Here is a 17,627-nt window from a genome sequence, read left to right as displayed (position 1 = left end):
TTTCTGGATCATTGGGACCTCTTCTAGGGCAGGTGTGACCTGTACAAAAAGGACGAGTTGCACTTGAATCTGAGGGGGACCAATATCCTGGCAGGGAGGTTTGCAAAGGCTTTTGGGAAGAGTTTGAACTAGAATTGCTGGGGGGGGGGTGGGAACCGAACTGAAGTGACGGAGGAAAGGGAAGTTGGCTCACAAATAGAGAAAGCTTGGAGACAGTGCGAAAGGAAGGATAGGCAGGTGATAGAGAAGGGACGCACTCAGACCGATGGTTTGAGATGTATCTATTTTAATGCGAGGAGTTATTATGAATAAAGCAGATGAGCTTAGAGTGTGCATCAGTACTTGGAGCTATGATGTTATGTCCATTACAGAGACTTGGATGGTGCAGAGGCAGGAATGGCTACTTCAATTGCCAGGCTTTAGATGTTTCAGAAAGGACAGGGAGGGAGGCAAAAGAGGTGGGGGTGTGGCACTGTTGATCAGAGATGGTGTCACGGCTGCAGAAAAAAAGGAAGTCATGAAGAGGTTGTCTGCGGAGTCTCTGTGGGTGGAAGTTAGGAATAGGAAGGGGTCATTAGGGGTCATCTGGTGTTTTATATACCAACCAATAGTAACAGGGACATCGAGGAGCAGATAGTGAGACAGATTCTGGAAAGGAGTAATAATAACAGGGTTGATATGGTGGGAGATTTTAATTTCCCAAATATTGATTGGCATTTCCCTAGAGTCTGGGGTTTAGATGTGGTGGGGTTTGTTAGGTTTGTTCAGGAAGGTTTCTTGACACAATATGTAGATAAGCCTACGAGAGGAGAGGCTGTGCTTGATCTGGTATTAGGAAATGAATCTGGTCAGGTGTCAGGTCTCTCAGTGAGAGAGTATTTTGGAGATAGTGATCATAACTCTATCTCCTTTACCATAGCATTGGAGAGGGATAGGAACAGACAAGTTGGAAAAGCGTTTAATTGGAGTAAGGGGAAATATGAGGCTATCAGGCAAGAACTTGGAAGCATAAATTGGAAACAGATGTTCTCAGGGAAACGTACAGAAGAAATGTGGCAAATGTTCAGGGGATATTCGCATGGGGTTCTGCATAGATACGTTCCAATGAGATAGGAAAAGGATGGTAGGGTACAGGAACTGTAGTGTACAAAGGCTGTTGTAAATTTAGTCAAGAAGAAAAGAAGCACTTACGAAAGGTTCAAAAAACTAGGTAATGATAGAGATCTAGAAGATTATAAGGCTAGCGGGAAGGAGCTTAAGAGTGAAATTAGGAGAGCCAGAAGGGGCCATGAGAAGGCCTTGGTGGACAGGATTAAAGAAAACTCCAAGGTGTTCTACAAGTATGTGAAGAGCAAGAGGATAAGAAGTGAGAGAATAGGACCAATCAAGTGTGACAGTGGAAAAGTGTGTATGGAACTGGAGGAGATTTCAGAGGTATTTAATGAATACTTTGCTTCAGTATTCACTATAGAAAAAGATCATGGCGATTGTACGGATGACTTGCAGCGGACTGAAAAGCTTGAACATGTAGAAGGAGGATGTGCTGGAGCTTTTGGAAAGCATCAACTTGGATAAGTCACTGGGATCAGACCGAATGTACCCCAGGCTACTGTGGGAAGTGAGGGAGACGATTTCTGAGCCTCTGGCGATGATCTTTGCATAATCAATGAGGACGGGAGAGGTTCCGGAGGATTGGAGGGTTGCGAATGTTATTCCATTATTCAATAAAGGGAGTAGGGATATCCCAGGAAATTATACACCAGTGAGTCTTACTTCAGTGGTTAGTAAATTGATGGAAAAGATCCTGAGAGGCAGGATTTATGAACATTTGGAGAGGCAAAATATGATTAGGAATACTCAGCATGGCTTTGTCAAAGGCAGGCCGTGCCTTATGAGCCTGATTTAATTTTTTGAGGATGTGACTAAACACATTGATGAAGGTAGAGCCATAGATATAGTGTAAATGGATTTCAGCAAGGCATTTGATGAGGTACCCCATGTAAGGCTTATTGAGAAAGTAAGGAGGCATGGGATCCAAGGGGACATTGCTTTGTGCATCCAGAACTGGCTTGCTCACAGCAGGTAAAGAGTGGTTGTAGACGGGTGCATGGAGGTCGGTGACCAGTGGTGTGCCTCAGGGATCTTGGGACCCCTACTCTTTGTGATTTTTATAAATGACTTGGACGGGACGAGGAAGTGGAGGGATGGGTTAGTAAATTTGCTGATGACACAAAGGGTGTTGTGGATAGTGTGGAGGGCTGTCAGAGATTACAGTGGGCATTGATAGGATGCACAACTGGGCTGAGAAGTGGCAGATGGAGTTCAACCCAGACCAGTATGAGGTGGTTCATTTTGGTAGGTCAGATATGATGGCAGAATATGGCATTAATGGCAAGACTTTTGACAGTGTGGAGGATCAGAGGGATCTTGGGGTCCGAGTCCATAGGACACTGAAAGCTGCTACGCAGGTTGACTCTGTGGTTAAGAAAGCATACAGTGCATTGACCTTTATCAATCGTGGGATTGAGTTTAAGAGCCGAGAGGTAATGTTGCAGTTATGCAGGACCCTGGTCATACCCCACTTGGAGTACTGTGCTCAATTATGGTCGCCTCACTACAGGAAGGACATGGAAACCATAGAAAGGTTGGAGAGGAGATTTACAAGGATGTTGCCTGGATTGGGGAGCATGCTTTATGAGAATAGGTTGAGTGCCTTTTCTCCTTGGAGCGACAAAGGATGAGAGGTGACCTGATAGACATGTACAAGATAATGAGAGGCATTGATCGTGTGGATAGTCAGAGGCTTTTTCCCAGGGCTGAAATGGCTAACACGAGAGTGCATATTTTTAAGATGCTTAAAAGTAGGTACAGAGGAGCTATCAGGGGTCAGTTTTTTACACCGAGAGTGGTGAGTGCGTGGAATGGGCTGCCGGCGGCGGTGGTGGAGGCGGAAACGATAGGGTCTTTTAAGAGACACACTCTTGGATGGATACATGGAGCTTAGAAAAATAGAGGGCTATGGGTAAGCGTAGGTAGTTCTATGGTAAGGACATGTTCGGCACAGCTTTGTGGGCCAAAGGGCCTGTATTGTGCTGTAGGTTTTATATATTTTTATATAACAAATTGAGTAGTGTACTTCCTACTCTTTTTGTTTCTGCGTCCCAAATGCACTGATACTGCCCCTGCTGGCTGCAATTTTGTCCTATCATCTGCCCACCTTTCCTGACAGTCTGACTGCACGCTATCTTTGCATATTTACTTTCTGTTCTATCCTGAGTTCCTTCACTCTGTTTCTCAACCCCCCCCCCGCCAAATTAGTTGAAACTCTCCCTAACAGTTCTAACAAAGTTGCCTGCGAGAATGTTGGTCCTCCTCGGGTCCTGGTGCAACCTGGTTTGTCTAACGGCAAGGATAAAAATGCAGGCAGTACGATAAGTGCGTTTGCAGATGACATGCAAAGAAGGTTGTCTTAGGGTTATAATAGGTCAATAGCTGGAAAATTGGGTGGAGCCATGACACAAGGAATTCTGCAGATGCTGGAAATTCAAGCAACACGGATCAGAGTTGCTGGTGAATGCAGCAGGCCAGGCAGCATCTCTAGGAAGAAGTACAGTCGACGTTTCAGGCCGAGACCCTTCGTCAGGACAAGGGTCTCGGCCTTAAACGTCGACTGTACCTCTTCCTAGAGATGCTGCCTGGCCTGCTGCGTTCACCAGCAACTTTGACTTGTGTTGCCTGGAGCCATGACAGATGGATTTAATTCGGACAGAGTGCACCTTGGGAAGTCAAACTCTATCGAGCATAAAGAGTAAATGTGAGGGATCATTACAAAAACAAGTGACCAACACTGGAACCTAAGCAACAGCAAGTAAGTTGCTCAGGCTGTGAAGTTAGAGTGACAAATAAGAGTGAAATACAAAAAATATGACAATACTATCAGATAAAGGAAGGTGGTAGAGGGTTGTGTGAAACAATATCCGAGATCAATGGATTGCCTTGTGTTCAGCAATACTGTACAGAAGTGTTTTTTTATTGTATCTCTGCATACATATTCTTGTGCCAATGACAATAAACTTGACTTTGACTAAAGCTTTAGCACTTCATGGAAATTTCCTTCTAAGAACAATAAAGAATCTGCAGGAAGAAGTCAACATGTCGAGCAGCATCTAGGGAGATGTTTCAGGTCAAACCCTTACATCAGGGCTGAGTGGAGATGGCCAATACAAAGAGGAAAAGAGGGGTAGTGAGACAGGAGTCTGAGATAATTGGTCGACTGAGGAGGGATAGATGACAGGCAGGTTTTGTCAGGTATGGGAGGGCAGTGGGGTAGAGTTCGAAAACAAGTGGAAGGTGAAGGTTAGATGAAGGAAGACAGAGAACCCATCTGACTGACTGCCTGGAAATGTTCAGAGGGTACATCTGTGCCCAGAGGGCTGTGGAAAAAGAACATACTGTGTTCTCAGATAACATGCAAGTATTTCAGGACCATGGGGGATAATTACTATCCTTGATAAAGATGGGAATGTGTGAATTCAGCTGATAGTCGATTTGCTGGCTTTTGTTGGTAGTGTGATTGTAGTGGTTTGAATTTATAATAAATGTATTTTTGTAAAAAAAGAGAAAACAAGAGGCAGAATGAGTAAGATGGGAGAGGGAAATATGAAGGCTGGAGACAATTGCTGGAAGGAGATGAGCAGTATCACAAAGGCCTGATGGAATCTGATAGAGAGTTGTTGATGGTAACCATTAGTGCAGAGATGAATGTCAGATGGAACCAGAACCAGATGTGGATGGGTTAAGAGGCTGAAAATGAAAGTGTAGTAAGGAGGATGGAACCAATAGGTCGAAGACAAAAATGAGAGGAATGGAAGAGGGTCAGAAAGAGAGAGAAAGTGGAACGGGAGAAAGATCCCATCGGAGAGAAGGTTTAACTGCAATGGGAAAATTCAATGTTCACATTGTTGTAGACTACACAGCAAAATATTTGTTCCTGTTTCCACCATTTGCAGCTTCACCAGTTTCTTTTCATTTACAAACTTATCTCATTTCCTCTCTGTTCTGTACTTCTTTATCCAAGTTCAATAAGGTTCTTTCACATCTAGCTTTTCCCTCCCACATGACCCTCCATTTTTCTTTCATCCATGAAATTTCATATGTGAGCTTTCATTTCTCCAAGGGATAGTTTTGTAGTCAAAAACACTATGTAAATTCAAGTTGTTTTATTGGCATTGTGAGTTATTGTTTAGGACATTGTATTTGTTGGCGTCTTCAGTGGTGCTTATTCCTCAGTAATTGGGAACATATAGAAGGACATTAGGTACAAAAATGAAATCTTTTTCTCAGGATGGAGCAACAAAATAGTCACAAGTAAATGGTTTAAATGTGCTACTTGCTGGACAGTAATTCCATGAAAAACTGCTTGCTCTTGACATTCAGTGCGTGTGTACTGCACCAAAGAAGTGAGAAAAGTGCTAGAGTTCATCTGACCTCCTGCTCCACCAGTGGACAGCACCAAGTCTAGGATAAATACAAAATAGCAAGTAATAACTATAACAAGTAAATATATAATACCAAGAACATGAGTTGTTGAGTCATTGAACATGGGTCTATAGGTTGTGGAATCAGTATAGTGTTAAGGTGAATTTATCCACACTGGTTCAGGAGCCTGATGGTTGTAGGGTAAATTATTTTCTTGAACCTGGGGGTGTACTTCCTCTGACTCTACTTAATTAAAGTTTTTGAATGAAAACATAAAATATTATCTAAAATCTGGGTAGAAAAACAGAGGATCTAATGTGACCATTGACATTAGCCCTCCTTCACAGATGCTGTCTGATCTTACTGGTTTCTGGTAAGATGGCAGTGCACACAGACTCTGCGGCCTCTCTAGGTCCAACCAATGGTGTAATTGTTCGTTCTTTAGGTCTTTTTTTACTATCTCTGGATATTAAGAGCATAAAGTACTGCAGGTTTACCCCACTAGCGAGCTGCTGGATAGTGATGGAGCTGGGCTTGTTGATTGTCTTGGGCATTTTTATTGTGATTGCAAGGCCCTGTTGGACGTTGGTAACGTTGAATACTGCATGTCCAGTTCACTGGTTCATTGATGAGACTGAGGGGGGGGGTGGGGGGGGAAGCTGTGTTGTCTTGATTGTTGCCTCCTGCCACTGGGCCGCATATTGCCACCACCCAGGAAAGGAGACGCTGGAGGTGGTATGGGAGAGAACAGAGGGCTCTGTGGACGTGCTGAAATCTGTGTGAGGTTGGGGATTGGCTTCTCCTGTCGATGCTGCCCTCCAGTGTAGAAGACAAGCTGGATTGTGTTCATCTACTGCTGCAGTAGGGAGTGATAGGAAATGCTACTTTGTTCTCGCAGAAGTGTGCTTCCAGAACAGCATTCCATGCACCATCAATCTACAGGCCAGAGCACAGGCACTTGGGATATATTATTATTCTGCTGTCATGTGCAGTACGTGTGACTGTTGGTGCTGTGTTTTGCACCTTGGCTCTGGAGGAACACTGTTTCCTTTGGATGTACTCATGTGTATGGCTGAATGATAATTAAACTTGAACTTCCAGCATTTTCTTTTTTTCTCTGATTCCCAGTGCTGCCACATTTTGCTTTTGTAATATTGTACTAAGATTATTCTTGCTTGCTGAAGCAGCTTTGTTTTTTGTTCTGTAAACCAAATCATTTACTGAAATATTAATTAATTAAAATGAAGATTTTCCTTGTTTTTCTCCATAACTTTATGTATAATTTTGTCAATAGAAAAAGCTGTAGATGACCTTAACTTGGTAATATTTCACTGCCAAGTGAGAAACAAGTATGCCAAATAAATTGTTTCCTTTTGAACTTGGCCTAACTGTTTTAATGTTATTAAAAAAATTCTTCATAAATCACATATGCTTACAAACTGTCATTTCTTCTCATAGGTTTTGTCTGCGGCATCAGCCGCGGGTGTCTCTGTCGCTTTTGGTGCTCCGATTGGTGGTGTCCTTTTTAGCTTGGAAGAGGTAATGAATATTTGCTCTTCACTTATCAGTTCCAATCTGCTTCAGGCATATTGCAGTAGTAAATGTAAGCAGCTGTAATGCAGTTTCACCTTGTCTTGCTCTTGGGAAGCAGAGTTGCTGTCTAATTTCTGAAATGTGGAAGGAAATACCATTTCCTTGACTACTGGCATGGTTAGGGGTGCAACCTTTACAAACATAACAATTTCAGGCAGTGCATTCACACACTTTCCAATGTGTGCTCAACCTTCACACCATCTGCACATGTGAACGAAGGGTTGTTCAGAGCATAAGCTTTGTCGCAGTCTTATTGTCTTAGCCTTTGCATCAGTGTTTGTAATGGAAGAAGACTCTTTGTGTCCTGAACTCAAAAACACAGGAAAATAGGAGCAGGAGTAAGCCGCCAAGCCTTCCCTGCCATTGATGTGCACTGGTCACAACATACAAACAAATCTAAAATGAAGGCCAGGGATTGAAAAAAAACACTAGATTAACTGTAATTAATAAAATTACATTGAAGAGAAGTGAATGTAAAGAATGTTTTTAATGGAGTGAAGTGAAAATATTACAGATAACCCACAATAAGAACAATACATATTACTATTATTTATGAAATATAGGAAAGAGAAGACAAGGATTGGATTCTAGTTAATGTAACATCTAAAGCTAGAAAATAGAACCCATAATTAAGATAGACTAAACACCATGAAAGTTTTCTGCTGAATAAAGAGAGCCAGCATGCATATATGAGGGGTAGGTTGTACCTCATAAGCCTAAAAAAGGATGATTTGGAGTTGGTGACTATAGAAGTAGACTGGCTAATGTCTTTTGATGGTTTTTTTTAATGGACTTGCTTGATATAATCAGGAAGGCCTCTCCTTAGAGGCTCACTCTGAGGGTCATTGAATTGAAAGCAAATTACTAACCTGGTTAGGAAATTATACAAGCAGCAGAAGGCAGTTGTGATAATGGCCGGATGTGATTCACAGTGTTGCATTGGAATCCGTCTTAAGACCTCAGCTGTGCATGTAGACAACCTTGATGGGTTGGACAAAAAGCCTGATAGAGGGAAGAATTAAATTATAGCATTTTAAGAGATTGGATGGCTGAGAAAAACTATGGAAAATAGATTTCAAAGTAATTAAATACCAGGCCATCAGATAAGGTTGTAAAAAGGAGAGATCAGTATGGGTTCTAAATAGTGTAAAGCTAGATCTGTTGGAGCTCTAAAGAGTTAATGTGCATAGGTCATTAAAATGTGATGGACGACCATAGGAAAAGATCAAAAAGGCCAATGAAATGCAGGCCTTATGTATAATGAAATACAATGTGGTGATGAAGTTCATTTGTGGCTCTACAATTTTCGATTTACGTTTGGATACGCTTTTATATAAGAAACACTTCTGTAAATATATATTGGTCTTGAGAAAGAGTGCAGCATACATTTCCTCAGACCATTCTTAGTTGTGTTGGATCTCTGTTTATTTTCTGATCCTTAGGGTTCTTCTGGGAGTCAATTATGATGAGTAGTCCTGATTCTAAGATTTCGGTTTATTTTAAAGTACAAACAAACATACAAAGAGCTGAGAAATGATGCTGGGAGATGAATGGATGCGAAAACAAAAGATAGAAAAGAAGCCTCTGAAAATCCATCACATTTATAATACGATGAGGAAAATTCCTTAGGTAGGAATAAATTAGCTAAAAGACTGCACAGTTAAAACAGTTAAATCACATGGGTAATGTGCTAATACTTAACCAATGAGAACGGTGATAAACCGTTAGTTTAGCTGCCAGTGATTAGGCAAGAACCACCACATATGGTGAAAAATACATGTTTGTTAAAACATACAAATCTTATAAAAAGGGTTATTAAAAATAGTGGTTTCCAACAGGTGCCAAGGACAGCAATCTAATCGAAGATGACAATTGAAAGAAGAGATGAGATGACTTTTTTTCTACTGGTGGCTGAGTCTTCCACTAGTGGATCATAGTTTACAACTTAGCTCCAAGCCTTTCAAGTTGAGGAATGCTTGAACTTGTAACGGATGCTGAAAGTTTGATTCACTTTTGCACAAGCAGTTGATGCTTGGGCTAATCATTAAGATTGTTTTAGTTAATCAGGTTGAGAGTCATGAGATAAAAGGAGATGTTTGAAGCTTGCTCACAAATCATCTATCTTCTCATTGAATGGATCTCAGAAGCAGAAGGGTTAAATGCCCACCCATCTACTTCTGCGATCCAATGTAATATGTGAAAAGAAGAAGAAAAAAACAGAAACAGAACAGATACTAGGAGGGCAACCAGAATAAAACAAAAGCCCTGGGAACTTTTTTGAGGAAACATTTTTCATTTTTGCCAGGAACATTGTGTTCCAGACGTCATCACAACCTTAGTCTAAATGTGGACAGAAAAAGCAAAGTCCAGGTGAGAGTGACTACACTTGGCATGTGACTGAGTGCAGAATCAAATAAGTCGATGAGGAAATAATTCAGTGACTGCAGTCATACCCAGCACAGAGGAAGGTGGTTATGGTTCATGGATGTGAGTCACCTCAGCCCCAGCACTTCACTGCAGGCGTTCCTCTGGGGAGTGTCCTTGGCCTATCCCTCTTTACTTACTTCATCAGTGACTTTTGTTCCATCAGAGATGGAGCTGATTGCATGGTATTTAATTACATTTGCAATTGTTCACCAAATGAAGTAGTTACGTATATCTGCAGGCAGCAATAACAAGGCATCATTCAAGTGTCGACTGATAAAGTGGGAAGTTTAAGAGCACTATAAAAGGTAGTCTGACCACTTTTTTCTTTGACATTCAATAAGATCACCATCATGGAGTCCCCCACCAGTCTGTATATGTATGTATGATGAGTGACTTACCTCTTGACCTTCGAAGCCTTTCCACAGGAGGCAAGTAAAGAGCATGACATATCTCAGAATGATTTCAAAAACACTCAAGTTCAAAACCACCCAGAACAAAGCCGCATGGTTGATTGGTAGCCCAGCAGTGCTCTAAACATTCATTCCCTCCATGACTGGTAGTTGCTAGCTGTAGTTAGGCCGCTTGTAAAATGTACCAGTTCCTCACTCAGACTAATCCAGAAGCACCTTCCTATGCTATTACTGGTGCCACAACGTCTTGAGCTCAGTGGAACCACTTCAGGGCACGCACTGTCTTCCTTTTGAAATGTGCCATTGTAGCTGCATTGCTGCATGGTCTAAATCTAAGAACTCCTTTGTTAACAGAGCACTCAGCAGTGTACTGAGTGGCTCACCGCTGCCTTTCCGAGGTCTATCAGGGAAGGCCAATAAGTTTTAGCCTGTCCATAGATATCTTCATTACAAACTAATTAAATATACAGAAAAATGTCTGATTGCCTCTGTTGGTCAGGGTCAATCATGGATATTGTGACCAATCTGTCTGCATGATATGCAGGCCAGGGCAGTATGAAATGGAGAACAAGCTACTGACTATGGAGCAGGCTCCCCCCCTCCACACAGCTGATAAATCCAAAGGAATGGCAGAGGCCGATACAGTTGGGCACCTGCAGCATCACAGGAGTTGCCAGTTAGCCTTGGAGATCCCAGCTCCAGATATTTCCTCGGGTTTATTCCCAAAGTCTTCCCTATGAGTGAGTATAGCTGCAAGGCAATGCAGGTTTAAGATCAGAGTTTTCTTTCCAGATGAGCTGCCAACAACACCTGGTGAGCACCATTTGCCCAAAGTGACTAGCTTTAAGGCACCAGAAACCCGCCTTTGCCCCTTCTCCTGTCAATGGAAATGGTTCTACTGGACTTGTTTGTCAGAGGTTATTTGAGATACAGGCCTTTGGGAGCATTTAATAGATAGTGGGAGCTTATTGCTACTTACCCGCCCCCCCCCACCCCCGCCACTGTCAGCTATTTTTAAAGAACCATGGAAAACTATTGGCAAGGAAAGACAAATGGTTCATATGTTTGATGGGGAAACTGATCATTTTCTGTCCTTAATTTTCTTGAGATTAGTTTGTCTTATCTCATTAAAAATCAGCAAACGAACATTTATGTCCTGCCAAGTATTCGTTTCCAGACAAATACAGTGGATTCTGGTTAATTGGGATAGGTCAGGACAGGTACATTTTGGCCCAATTGAGCAGCAGCCCCAGTTAGCTGAAATTCCATGGAAATAGGTAAAAAGGTATAGAAAAAACAAACTACTGTTTAACTGAGTAACAATTTACATATGTATTTAAATGAAGTACAGGCAAAGTAGAACACTACTGAAGCTACTACAGTACTATAAAACTGAGTATTAGTTCCTCATAGTTATTGACGGAGGAATGAATCCAATTCTTTTGATTGACTGTAAATGAACAAAGTCAGTGCATACACTTAGAGCTGACAGTGGACTGCCTTCATACAATGCTTTTGACAATCACATCCTCCAAATCCTCATTTTCATTATAACATACAAGATGACTGTTAATACCTTCAAATTCTTCATAGTTCCTAATTTGCTGAAGGAGTGAAATCATTTCATTTTCACTCCCAGCTGGTTCTGGCATCTAAAGCCTGAATGCTTAACCAGAGTGAGAAAAACAGAGAGTTCTGAATTGTCTTGCTGCTTATTACTCGCCAGCTGACATAAATCACTGTTTCTGAACACGCATGTATGAGTGATAGCCTTTACAAACTACCCACTCTAAGCAGGGTGTAGTGTCTAACAGCCACACGACGTGCACATGACTGGCGCTAGTTAGAAACTGCTTGGCAACAGTCTCTTGTCCTAATTAAGCGGCACAGTTTCCCAAATAAAGGGAACCCTGGCTATTTTCTTGATTAGTTTTTGTTCTTTAAGAATGTCTCAAATAAGCGGCTACCCTGATTAACAGATGGCTAGTTAACTGGAATCCACTGTACATTTATTTGCATTGAAAGGCATTTGAATACCTCTATTTGCCACTTTATTATCAATTCTGAAGTGGGTTGGCCAGTTTCTCTTGACGAGTGTACTGTATGTAAATTTTGTATTAGAAAAACTTTTGAAAGATGAATATGTTTTTCTTTTTATACACTGTTTGAAATAAAATCCTTTTCTTCCAGGTTAGCTACTATTTTCCCTTGAAAACCCTCTGGAGATCGTTTTTTGCTGCATTAGTGGCAGCCTTTATCTTGCGTTCCATTAATCCATTTGGAAACAGCCGTCTGGTCCTCTTTTACGTGGAGTATCACACTCCTTGGTACTTATTTGAATTGATTCCTTTTATCCTCCTGGGTGTATTCGGCGGACTCTGGGGAGCCTTCTTCATCCGTGCTAATATTGCATGGTGCAGACGCCGGAAGACCACAAAGTTTGGGAAGTTTCCTGTCCTCGAAGTCATTACAGTGACCGTCATCACTGCTGTGGTCGCCTTTCCTAATCAGTACACAAGGAAGAACACTAGTGAGTTGATTAAAGAGCTTTTCACGGACTGTGGGCCTCTAGAATCTTCACCACTTTGTGATTACCAGACTGATGCAAACGTCAGTAAGCTGTTGGATGACATCCCTGATCGACCTGCCGGTCAAGGAGTTTATGATGCCATTGGGAAACTGGCACTGGCACTAATATTCAAAATTATTATGACCATTTTCACATTTGGAATTAAGGTAACAAATGTTTTATTTTCAAATTAGATACAATGTTCAGATATTCACAGGAGACTTGAGAGAGAAATCAGGAGGGCTAAAAGAGGTTGCTCAAGCAGACAAGGTGAAAGAGAATCCCTAAAGTTTCCAGAAGTATATTAAGACCAAATCGATAATAAAGGGCAGAATTGGTCCACGTGACAATCGGTATGATTATTTATGCATGAAGCTGGATGTGATGAGTCATTCTTAGTGGAATTTTTGCACCTGTATTTACTTTGGAGACAGACATAGGGTATAGAACTGAGGTAAAAGAGTGGTGAGATGTTGGTGGGGCTGAATTTAGAGTATTGCGTGTTGTTCCGGACACCTACCTTCAGGAAGGTTATTAATAAGCTTGAAAGATTGCAGAGAAAGTTTACAAGGATGTTGCTGGCATATGAGCACGAGAGTTATAGGGAAAAGTTGAATATACAACATAACATACAAAGTATATAACGAAGCAAAAAATTAGTGGAAAAATAGAGGATTGGGAAGTTTTTAAAAACCTACAGAGAGCAACTAAAAAAAATCATTAGAGGGGAAAAGATGAAATATGAAAGCAAGCTAGCAAATACTATCAAAGTGGATACAAGTTTTTTCATATATGTTAAAAATAGAAGAGAAATGAGAGTGGATATAGGACCGCTAGAAAATGAGGCAGGAGAAATAATAACAGGGGACAAGGAGGTGGCTGATGAACTAAATGAGTATCTTGCATCAGTCTTCACTGTGGAAGACACTAACAATATGCCTGATGTTGTAGTGCGTGAAGGAAGAGAAGTGGGTGCAGTTACTATTAGAAGAGAGAAGGTGCTCAAAAAACTGAAAGACCTAAAGGTACATAAGTCACGCGGACCAGATGAACTGCACTCTAGGGTTAGAGATTGTGGCATTAGAAATGATCTTTCAAAAATCATTGGACTATGGCATGGTGCCAGAGGACTGGAAAATTGCAAATATCACTCCATTTTTTAAGAAAGGAGGAAGGCAGCAGAAAGGAAATTATAGACCAGTTAGCCTGACCTCAGTGGTTAGGAAGATGTTAGAGTCGGTTGTTAAGGATGAGGTGATGGAGTACTTGGTGACACAGGACAAGGTAGTACAAAGTCAGCATGGTTTCCTTCAGGGGAAATCCTGCCTGATGAACCTGTTGGAATTCTGTGAGGAGATTACAAGTAGGATAGATAAAGGGGATGCAGTGGATGTTGTATATTTGGACTTTCAGAAGGCCTTTGACAAGGTGCCACACATGAGGCTGCTTACCAAATTAAGAGCCCATGGTATTACTGGAAAGTTACTAACATGGTTAGAGTATTGGCTGGATTGGTAGGAGGTAGTGAGTGGGAATAAAAGGATCCTTTTCTGGTTGGCTGCCAGTGACTGGTGGTGTTCTGCAGGGGTCAGTGTTATGACCATTTCTTTTTATGCTGTATATAAATGATTTAGATAATGGAATCCAAACTTGGCTTTGTTGCCAAGTTTGCAGATGATATGAAGATTGGTGGAGGGACAAGTAGTGTTGAGGAAATGAGTAGGATGCAGAAGGACTTAGATTAGGAGAATGGACAAGAAAGTGGCAAATGAAATACAATGTTGGAAAATGCATGGTCATGCACTTTGGTAATAGAAATAAATGTGCGGACTATTTCCTAAACGGGGGAAAAGATCCAAAATTCTGTGATGCACTTGGGAGTCCTTGTGCAGAACACCCTAAAAGTTAACTTGCAGGTTGAGTCAATGGTGATGAAGGCAAATGCCATGTTAGCATTCATTTCAAGAGGTCTAGAGTACAAGAGGAAGGATGTGATGCTGAGGCTTTATAAAGCACTGGTGAGGCCTCACCTTGAGTATAGTGAACAGTTTTGGGCCCTCATCTTAGAAAGTATGTGCTGGTATTGAAGAGGGTCCAGAGGAGGTTCACAAGGATGATTCCAGGAATGAAAGCATAATCATACGAGGAACGTCTGATGGCTCTGGGTCTGTACTCACTGGAATTCAGAAGGATGAGGGGGGATCTCATTGTAACCTTTCGAATGTTGAAAGGTCTAGACAGAGTAAACGTGGAAAGAATGTTTCCCATGGTGGTAGAGTCTAGGACAAGAGGATACAGCCTCGGGATAGAGGGGCACCCTTCCAAAACAGATGTGGAGAAATTTCTTTAGCCAAAGGGTGGTGAATTTGTGGAATTTGTTGCCACATGCAGTGTAGAGGTCAAGTTGTTGGGTGTATTTAAGGCAGAGAATAATAGGTTCTTGATTGGACCATCAAAGGTTATGGGGAGAAAACCGGGAACTGGGGTTGAGAAGGAAGAAAAAAAAGATCAGCCATGATTGAATGGCGGAGCAGATTTAATGGACCAGATGGGCTAATTCTGTCTTATGGTCTTAAATTAGCATCCATGGAAATAAACATAAACAGTTGAGGATTCAGGCCAAGACCCTTCTTTAGGTCTAGAGAGGAAGGAGGACGACGCAAGAATAAAAAGGTGGAGGGAGGGGAAGAAGAATAGCTAGAAGGTAATAGGTAAAGCCAGGTGGGTTGAAAAGGTAAAAGGCTAGAGATGAAGGAATCTGATAAGAAAGGAGAGTGGACCAGAGGAGAAGGGGAAGGAGGAGGGACATCAGGGGGAGGTGAGATGCAGGTGAGAGGAGTTAAGAGACCAGAGTGGGGAATAGAACAAGAGGGAGGAGGAGGGAATTATTTTTTACTGGAAGGAGAAATGGATATTCGTGCCATCAGCTTGGAGGCTACCAAGACAGAATATAAAGTGTTGCTATTTCACCTTGAGGGTGGCATCATTGTGGCACAAGAGGAGGCCATGGACTGACATGTCGGAATGATAATCGGAATTAAATGTTGGAACACTGGAAAGTTCTACTTTTGGCAGATGGAGTGGAGGTACTTGATGAAGCAACTCCCCCCCCCCACCCCAATTTATGTTGGGTCTCACCAGTGTAGCTGAGGCCACATCAGGACCACCGGATACAGTAGGTGACCCCAGCAGATTTGCAGGTGAATTGTTGCCTCACCTAGAAGGACTGTTTGGGTTCCTGAGTAGAGATGAGGGAGGAGGTTAAGCACTTTGTCCACTTGCAGGGATAAGTGCTGGGAGGACTAGTGGGGAGGTATGAATGGACAAGGGAATCACAGAGGGAGTGATCCTTACAAAATTCAGAGAGTGGGGTGGGGGTGTTGTAAAGATGTGTTTGGTGGTAGGAATGATGTGGATGCGGAGGTTCATAGGATGATACATAGGAGCGAGAAGAACTCTGTCACTGATAAGACAACGGGAAGATGGGGTGAGCATGGATGTCTGGGAAATGGAGGAGATGCAGGTGAGGGCAGCATCAATGGTAGGGGAAGGAAGACCATCCCTTTTGAAGATGGAGTACATTTCTGATGTCCTGGAAAGGAAAGCCTCAACCTGAGAACAGATGTGGTGGAGACAGAGGAACTGAGAAATGGGAATAGCATTTTTACAGGAGACAAGGTGGGAAGAGGCATAGGCAAGATAGCATTGGGAATCGGTAGGTTTATTCAAGTTGGTCTCCAGAGGTGAAGACAGAAATTGAGAAAGGAGGGAGAGATGTCAGAAATGGACCAAGTGAATTTAAGGACAAGGTAGATGTTGGAGGCAAAGTTGATGTTTGTTTAATTAATTTGCTTAATTATATGAGTTTTTTTTAAATGTAGACTGAGCAGGTGCCTGTGACCAAATTTTCCAATTTCTTTTCTGCCTCTAAGTCTCATGCCTCACATTCCTCTACCAGCTCTCATCTGCTCCAAGATCTCCTGTTTACTCACTCTCTTCTCCGAATCCTCGCGCCTTGCGCTCCTCTATTTGCTCTCTTCTACTGTGAAGTATCATGCTTCATGCTCCTCTCTGCCCGTTCCGACAAGACTGTTGCCTTGTGCTTCCCTACCTGTTCCCTACAAGACACAGGTCAGGAGTCACTCTGCAACTTCAAGCTGAATACTTTTCATTCTTCCCTGTTTCAAAGGGACTGGTCACCAGAAATAAAAGAGCATCTTTAACTCTGGCCCACTGTGTTTGTCCATGAAAAATAATCAACAGTTTTTGAGGGCCATTTTCATCTGCTAATATGTTGAAAGTGTTGAACACCTGCTGGTTGTTTTTTTTCCCGGAGGTAAGGGAGGAATTTTAAATGTGCTTTAAAAACCACAGGAGGGTGTGAGCTGTAGTGACTTTGAGGATAGGGAATGAAAAGGTTAATGTATAGGCAGTGCTTGGTGGCTCTAGGCCTGTATGTGCTGGACTTTAGAAGAATGGGGGTGGGGGTATCTCACTGAAACTCTCAAATATTGAAAGGCCTAGAAAGAGTGGATGTGGAAAGTATGTTTCCAATAGTGGAAGAGTCTAGGACCAGGGAGCACAGCCTTAGAAAAGAAGGGTGTCCCTTTAGAACAGAGATGAGGAGGAATTTCTTTAGCCAGAGTTGTTGAGTCATAGAAAACTTTGGTCCATTTAGTCTGTGCTGAACCACTCACCCAGACACTAGTCCCATTGACACTCACCTGGACCATAGCCCGCCATATGCCTCCTATCCAAGTACCTATCCACATTTCTCTTAGTGTTGAAATCACAATCATATCCACCCCTTGTGCTGGCAGCGCGTTCAAAACTCTCACCACCCTCTGAGTGAAGACGTTTCCTCTCGTGTTCCCCTTAAACATTTTACTTTTCATCTTTAACCCATGACCTCCAGTTGTAGTCTCACTCAACCTCAGTGGCAAAAGCCTGCTTTCATTTACTCTGTCTACACCCTTCATAATTTTGTATACCTCTATCAAATCTCCCCTTTACCTAATACATTCTAGGGAATAAAGCTCTAAATTATTAAATCTTTCCATATAACTCAGGTCCTCCAGTTCTGGCAATATCCTTGTAAATTTTCTCTTACTCTTTCAATCGTATTTACATATTTCCTGTTGGTTGGTGGC

The 17,627-nt window shown here is 42.1% G+C and overlaps 1 protein-coding gene across 3 annotated transcripts in view; it reads left to right on the top strand.

Annotated features, from left to right (window-relative positions):
- Positions 1-17,627, top strand: part of clcn3 (chloride channel 3) — a 237,530-nt gene that overhangs the window by 168,367 nt on the left and 51,536 nt on the right. For all 3 annotated transcript variants that reach the window (XM_063049499.1, XM_063049496.1, XM_063049498.1), the window contains 2 exons: positions 6,937-7,017; positions 12,099-12,644. In XM_063049499.1, the coding sequence (XP_062905569.1) occupies positions 6,937-7,017; positions 12,099-12,644 (627 nt within the window). The remainder of the gene's footprint in view (positions 1-6,936; positions 7,018-12,098; positions 12,645-17,627) is intronic.

Source organism: Mobula hypostoma, chromosome 5 (assembly GCF_963921235.1).
Source record: "Mobula hypostoma chromosome 5, sMobHyp1.1, whole genome shotgun sequence".
Lineage (NCBI taxonomy): Eukaryota > Metazoa > Chordata > Chondrichthyes > Myliobatiformes > Myliobatidae > Mobula > Mobula hypostoma.
This window is presented reverse-complemented; position numbering and strand designations above follow the sequence as displayed.